Genomic DNA, 8,083 nt, shown 5'->3' on the forward strand with positions numbered 1-8,083 from the left:
TTTCAAAGCCTGAGAGAAAGTCATACGATAGTTATGAGGGATGCTTTTGACGGTGGTGATAGGTAGTTTAAAAACACGATCAAGTAGCTGAGCATCCATCACCAACCCATCATTGAGGTCGGCTTCCAATTCATTAGGTAGCGGCTTTGGAATACCAACAATATGCCTGCTAATGTCATCAGCCCCGTCAATAAACTTAATTAAGCCACCCGGGTGGTGACATGAATGACTCAGGACATGAAGCTTCATGCAATTCTCACATATCCATTGACCAAACTCCTTCAAAGTTGCTGCCACATACATAAACAATCCATGGTCAGAGGTAATAGCCTCCCGTAACCAAACTCCTTAAAATATTAAACAAGCCGATACCAGCCAATTAGTTGGTATGATTAAAATTAATGGGCTGTTATAGTTATATGCAATCTAAATGCAAATTCCTTTGAACATTGTAATGCCTATTACGATTAACAAATAAACATATCAACAAGTTTAAGTTCTTTTATTAAAAACAGAAATTAAACAGATGATCTAAATGTTGCTTTTTATAAGACGAATTTAGAAAGTCTTGAAGCTTTTGAAAAATAACCGCTGGAACATGGAAGTCTAGAGGGTTCGGTCATCATTCCGCTCTCAACCGACGGAAGCAACACCGGAGACCATACCGATCTCCGGAGACCCCGAAACTCATATCCTTTGCCGGAGATATAAATTATCGTTGGAAATTGATAGGGTTGGATCCGTATTCATATATATACGTTCTTTCAGTCATTCCGTTCTCAACAGTCCCAACCACCCTGAGACCCATAGCGATCTCTGTAAACACCCATGGAGACGCGCAAGAGACTCACAGCCATGTCTCCAATCCAAGATTTTTTCAAGATCGTTGTAAGTTTTCACTGTTGTCGCTTCTATTCTTTATTATATCTTATTTCTAAAGGGTTTCCTGTAATTGAGATGTTATGATTTCTTATGTAAAAATAAAGTTGGTGTATGGTTAATAAGAAAGAATCGAAGGTTAATTGGTGTGTCGTTTTTAATTTTTTTTCATGTTCTCTTTCTTCTTATCGAGGGTTTCTAGTATTTTACCCTGTCTTTTCTTCATCTTTTCGTTGGCAAGGTTTTCTGTTAGCTCTAATTTTGTCGGTCTAAGTAACTACACCAGATGTTTTGGCTTTGCTTATCTTTTCGTGGGTCTTCTACATCTTTTTTTTTTCTGTAAAATCTGTTCTAGCGGGCGAGTGTTTGGCTTGTTCCAGAATGTGTTTATGTGGCTTTGTTAATCATTTGATAATGTCTTGGTTGCTTGAGGATGCTTATTGTCTTTCAGATTCTGTCATCTGTAACCAGTTTTATAAAATAACGAATTTTTAGTCAAATCTTTTTAAGCGTTGTTTCACTTCCATTGATTTGCATTTTACTAATAATATAAATCTGGTCAAAATCTTGGATCAAGTCATGGTTTTAAAAAGTGTTAAGGTTGAAATTAATATCTGTTTTATGATTAGAAATATCCAGTTTGCACAGGGATTAGTTTGGTTTTTAGCTGACATGAATATAACATATTTGTGGTAGTTCTATTAAGTCAATGTAATCTTTGCAGCATGTTATTTAGATATCTGAAGATTATAAAGTTGACATAACTGTGTTAATTTACGTATTCCAACATCATTACATGTATCAATTATTATTGTCTAAAGCATCATCTTTTTATGGCTATTTGATAGGATAACAGGAGCATTTGATAGCTCATAGCAATCTAAAAAAAAGCCAAAACGACCATATATAGTGCCAAGGTATGTAACCAAATTTTACTTAATATACATGCAAAATATCTCATAGGGTAAAAATGAAAAATCCTTTCCACACTGTCTCACAAGTTGGTATGTTATAATTGAATGTTTTTTCGACGCAACACTGAAGAACTTGGTTTCGAATGACATGATACCTTTGTGAGCTGAGGCAATCATAATTATAATCTTTTTCCTAATAGGCCATGGTAATTTTAAACTTTCCACCTGATAAGACAGTGTAGTTTGAAGATCTAACCATTATAGTATCATACTTTAAATATTTAACCTATTAAGACCCAACATTTTCATTATTTTCCTATTAAGACCTTGTACTTTGTAAATTGAAACTTTTTTATTTTGGTTACAAATTTATTTTCAAATTTGTTTTTATTAAGACATTGAACTTTTAACCTCTTTCCTATTCGAACATTGCACTTTTATAATTTATTTAAATCTAATATATTTTAATATGTATTTTAATTTTTTTTCCTACTAAGACATTGCACTTTGAACAACTAAAGCATTACTTTTAATAGTTTTTTTTTCTTATAAAGATCTTTAACTTTGGTTAAGACATTTGGCTTTGAAAATTATAACATTATACATTCAAGACCCACCCGGTTAAAATTGTACTTTTAGTTTTTTGCATTTAAAAAATCTAACCTATTTAGAAATTGTACTTTGAAATTTAAATTTGTTTGATTTTAGTTATCAATCATAACATTATACTTTTATAATTTCCCATTAAGAAATTATACTTTTTTTTACTACCAAGACATTGTACTTCAAAAATCTAACAAGTTATAGCAAATTATGACATTGTAACTTTTAACCTTTTGCTATTAAGACATTATACCACTAATTTGTTTCTTTTAAAATATCTTACTTTGAAAATGTATTTTTTTCGTTACAACTTATAGTGGTATACTTTCACTATATTCCCATGAAGATATTGCATTTTTATTTCTTTTCTATTAAGACAATTTACTTTGAAAATCTAACCAATTAGGGTATTTAACTTTTCCACTGGTAGACAATTACCTTAGAAGTAATAACCACTGGTAGTGTGCTAATCAACAAAATAGCACTTGGCTTTGGGATGTGATTTAGGTTATCAAGCCTTTTCCATTGTTCTTATATTTTACTTGTATTATAAGTAGACTTCTGGAACCTCATACACTGTTTTAAAGCAGGGTTCTTCATCTGTAGTCTCAACTTTTTAGTGTTGCACTGTTTACATGGTTCCTTTTAAATAACACTTTCCGTGTTAATTCTACGCAAGTAAGAAGGAAGATTTATTGCCCAACTATACATTTCTGTTATACAAATTTTTTATGTTTCATTCTATAATGATACCTTTTGCATTTTAAAGTCAAAGCAAAAATTCAATTGAATTTGCATTCTCCATATACGAATAATCCCATGCTTAGTAAATAATTTCTTCAGGTGACAGTTTTCCTTTTGTTCAACAAGTTGCCTCAATGCAGTTATTTGTGATTGTTGTGTTTTTATGGTATCTTTTCATAATTGCAGCATTCATGAAGGATAACATGTTTCCTTGTATTCAAAAGTATTATTATTTGTTAATTACATTGCTATTCTGATGTAGCATAATTTGTTTCCTTTTGATTGTTAATTACACTGATTTCTATAGATTGTTTAACAGATTATACTGAGAACAATGAAAACTTATCTTCACTAAGAAGCAAACAAATCTTCATTAATTCTTAACATAGTACATAATCACATATTTACAGACACGAAGCATTGCAACCTTTCCCATTTTTGGCGTTCAATGTAACTGACTTTAACCACCTCCTTTAAGTAACTTCTGGTAACTACTTAGCAACATAGTTCCTCCATGTACAAGTCTATATTATACGCTGGACTTGCATAAGTCCCATCTTTTCTTTCATCTTTAAGAAATCTCCATCCTTTAATGCCTTAGTAGTAAGCACTTCAGCCACTTGATATTTTTTCCTGCAAAAGATAACTTCAACATCTCCATGACTTGCCAATTCACAGATAAAATGATACTTGATCCCAATATCTTTGCTTTTCCCGTGATACACTGGATTCTTGTTAAGTGTAATTGCAGATTTGTAGTACTATTTAGTTTTGGTTCAATGATTTTTAATACTATCTTTTTTTTTGGATTCTTGTTAAGTGCAATTGCAGATTTGTAGTACTATTTAGTTTTGGTTCAATGATTTTTAATAGTATTTTTTTTTTTGAAACGGAAAACTTGCTAACCTACTCCTAAATACCACATATGTCTTGTAAGAGATTTGAACCCATGACCTCTCAGTTGAGAGATTCACTCATTACCGCTAGGCCAAAGGCTTTAGCGCTGAGTAATAACTTTTGGTACAACTCTCATCCGTTTTGACTGATCTATTCCATGCTTTAGCGGTGAGTAATAACTTTTGGAAAGTTCACTGACACACGTCATATGGCTATATATAATGGTAAACAAAAAAATGAAGGGTATCTCTCTATACACAGCCCCAAAATCAAACATTGAAACCCTATTCTATAGATTTCATATCAAAAATGATGCGGAGAAAATCAAAGAGGGTTAGCAAGAGGGCTAAAAAACAGATCAAAGAAGATCGAATTTCCCGTTTGCCCGATGATTTGATTGATCACATTTACTCATTTCTAGACTCAAAATTTTCTGTTCAAAGTAGCCTTTTGTCACGTAGGTGGAGAAATACATGGAAAGGCCATCCACGTCTCAAATTCAAGACCGATCTCTCCACTGGTCATAAATTCGATAATTTTGTGCATAAATTTCTATCTAAACGAAAGAAAGATGCAGAAATTCCAATCATTGACATCATTTCAAATTCGATCCCCATCCGTCTTCTCAAAAAGATCATAGCATATTCAATGTCACACGGCACTAAAGTGCTCAGCATTCTGTACATGTATGATATACCAACTAGACGTGGCGGATTCGATTTGTCTTTGCTTAAATCTCATTTTCTTCAAGATCTTTATTTGGATATCGATTTTGAGTTGTTAAAATCTCCAAATCTGACATGGTATTTGCCTACTTTAACTACTTTACATCTGCAAAGGGTTACATTTACACTGGATCCTCCAAACGACGATGGATCCTTAGAATTGTTTTCCTCCTTTTCAAATCTGAAATATCTTGTGTTGCTTGATTGCCGATTATGGAATGTTCGTACATTCTATATCACATCAAGTGCATTAGAGAACCTCACATTAATCTGTCTTGTGCGTTCTTGTCAATTTGTGATCTCAGCACCGAATCTTTCATCTTTCATATATGATCACATGACTCCGTCTTTGTTATTAGCCAATGATCTTGATTTATTAGAAATGGTAAGCTTTCGAACCATTTATGATAGGCCTACTGAAAACCCACCAAATTATGTTGAAACAATGATCAACACTTTTCATCAACTTCACAAGGTAAAGCACCTTATTTTAGACAAAGATGCCGTGTTGTATATTTCAAGGTTTTGTGGCTTACGTGAAAGAAGACCTTGCCCTTTTGTGAGTTTAGAAAGTTTGACTTTGGATGAAATGCCTTGTTCTATCTTTCGAAAGCGTGTTGTGTTTGATGATATTTTAAGTTATTTCCGTAGCGGTTCTCCAGGTTGTGAAGCTTATATTGAATATATAGATTGACATGGGCTGCAATGAACCAGTCGGTCATTATCATATCAGGTAAGATCAATCTAAATTCTTAATACTTATTCATGTCAAATTCCTTTTTGAGCTATTGTTAAATTTATATGTACTTACCTCCATTTTACCCCTTCTTACACTGATAAATTTGAATTTTCAGGTTCTATTAATCTTTTCATATCAGAAGTTCTCCTGGCTACCCTTTTGTTTTAGAATATCATGGATGCTTGTCTGTGAGATGTTGTTAAACTTATAATACATGCTTGCTTGCTGGTTTTGGCTACAAATGTTGTTGATAGGAGATTGTTTTGTGCTTCCGTATTAATCATGCTATATATGGATGTTTTGTGTTTGTTTAAATCTTCTGGATTGCATATTTCCATAGTTTCTATTGCTACTTTTCTTTTCAGATGAAACACTGAACTTTCGAGTGAAAATAAGTGATCGCTTGTCTCATTATCTCCTTTACAACTATACAAGTGATAAGTGTAATTTATCCAATCCTATTGTCACCCATGAATATGAACTTCTATTGGAGCATACCTATTAATCCTCTTCCTCCCCTTCCAGACCAAAACTCAATATCATCCTTAACCCAACACAACTCACCTTGCAGTCTCTTTGAGTTTCCAAAGCAAATTGCCTCAAAAACCGACTAGAAAAAATGAATTTTACCATACCATTTGTCGTGCCAAAATTCCATTTGATGCGATCATAAAATTCTCCATCATGAAGTTGTGATCACCCAACTTGTTTATAGCTTTACAATACTCACACGCAGACTTGAACCATTTTTAGAACCAACACCATTTAGAAAAGTCTCGACTCCCCATAAAGTGCTCTGATCAAATTAACTCAAAGTGCGTCATCATTTGTATTAACAAAATATCCATTGCCATTTGATAAGAAGCGGTTTATTTGCAGCAAAAAGACTAAATCCTCAATCCGCTAACTTATTTTTGGGGAACCACCTTCTTCCACCATACAAGATGGAACATTTTATCACAGATCTCTCTCCTCCCAAAAAAAAATTACTCATCATACCTTCTACTTTAGCTAGGGATACTCTAGGGACTTTGAATATCTTGAAAAGATAAATACACAAACTTCCTAGAACAGATTTGTAAGAGTATTTTGAAGGGCAAAAGAGGGCAAAACACACCTGAGATTATATTGATCGAGAGACAGAGCAAATTGGGGCAGATCTTTTCTTATATTTCATACGCTCAAAATGAAAGGGAAAATAGCTACATCTATATAAAAGAAATGCTAGCTAGAATTGTGGGGGCAACAAACTCACTTCTTGGTTACGCCTAAAGAAAAGGTAATATGGCCTACATAGCCTTTTGAAAGACTCTAATAAACAGTGCATAAAATTCTCAATTTACCCTAAAAAATTCTGGATTAAACGAACATATTTCCCCTTGTGTTGATATGACATCAATGCATTACCATACCCAGATTCAAGATGTAGATCTTGTTTTAGATTTTCTCGAAACCATTTCTAAATGCCTTTATTTTCCACATGTACCACAACCCAAGCTATTGGATATATATAATTGTTTCATCCATCCCAACAACACATAACAACTCACCACTACACATTCCTTTTTAAAAAACAATCACCCAAGTTTATAATATTTCTACATCCACTTCTCCAACCCTATTTAACGCCTTGTTCTTGGGTTTTTTTACGAAGGAAAGGGAAGGAGAGGAAAGGGAAGGAAGGAAAGGTTACTAACATTTCCTTTCCTTCCCCTTTCTTTTCCTTCTCTTTCCTTTCCTTCCCAATCATCCCATAAGTGGGATGAAAGAAATCTTAGAAAATAAGCCATTTATTCCCCCTCTTAATCCCTCAATTTCCTTCCCTTTTTCTTCAAAAATGAAACTCAAGAACACCCCTCATTTCCTTTCCTTCCCTTTCCCTCCTTAAAAAAAAAACTCAGTGGGGAACGCAACTTTCCTTCCGTTTCCTCCCCTTTCATTCATTAAAAAAACTCGACAATAGATGTAAGTACACAAACACACACACACACACACAAACACACACACACACACACACACACACACATATATATATATATATATATATATCACGCTAAAGTAGTTTTTCCCATCTAGCATAGAGTTTACAGACAACTTGACTGTTGACCTTGGATCAGACCTTCTTATTTCCTCACCAGTCTCTATAGGACCACAACTTTGCATAGTTTTTACTTCTTCTTTTAGCATCATAACATTGAGTTTCTCATTCTCAAGAACTTCCCTGATCAAAAAAACTATCCATCCATCTATAATTAACAATTAACCCTAATTTAAAATTCCTAGCACAATTATGGTTATTAATAAGGGACTTGATTTGATGTAACACCTCAAATTTTAGACCAATTTTTTCATTTTAATTTACCAAATTAAAGTTTCATAAACCAAGTTTTCAAACACATAATTATCCAAAACAACCATTATCAAAAAATATAAGAGTTCTCACACTATCCCAGTAACTGATCTCCCAGCGAGTGTGTACAATCAGACCTTCACCTTCCTGCACTCCTCAGAAGTACCTGAAACACATAAATCAACACCTGTAAGCACGAAGCTTAGTGATTTCCCCAAGATACCACATACAA

General features: G+C 33.5%; 1 protein-coding gene across 2 annotated transcripts; it reads left to right on the forward strand.

Moving 5' to 3' along the window:
* Positions 1-595: 595 nt before the first annotated feature.
* On the forward strand, positions 596-5,808 carry LOC111898830 (F-box/LRR-repeat protein At3g26922). Of its 2 annotated transcripts, XR_006190349.2 has the most exons (4): positions 596-888; positions 1,728-1,796; positions 5,425-5,495; positions 5,617-5,808. XR_006190349.2 is itself a non-coding variant. In XM_023894708.3 (2 exons), exon 1 carries the CDS (start codon positions 4,347-4,349, stop codon positions 5,454-5,456), a length of 1,110 nt encoding a protein of 369 aa, XP_023750476.1. In that variant the 5' UTR covers positions 2,675-4,346; the 3' UTR covers positions 5,457-5,495; positions 5,617-5,808. The 2 variants fall into 2 exon arrangements, 1 of the variants encoding a protein (XP_023750476.1); XM_023894708.3 differs by lacking the exons at positions 596-888; positions 1,728-1,796 and having other exon boundaries at positions 2,675-5,495.
* Positions 5,809-8,083: the final 2,275 nt, after the last annotated feature.

This window comes from Lactuca sativa, chromosome 4 (assembly GCF_002870075.4).
Source record: "Lactuca sativa cultivar Salinas chromosome 4, Lsat_Salinas_v11, whole genome shotgun sequence".
In the NCBI taxonomy this organism is placed as follows: Eukaryota; Viridiplantae; Streptophyta; class Magnoliopsida; order Asterales; family Asteraceae; genus Lactuca; species Lactuca sativa.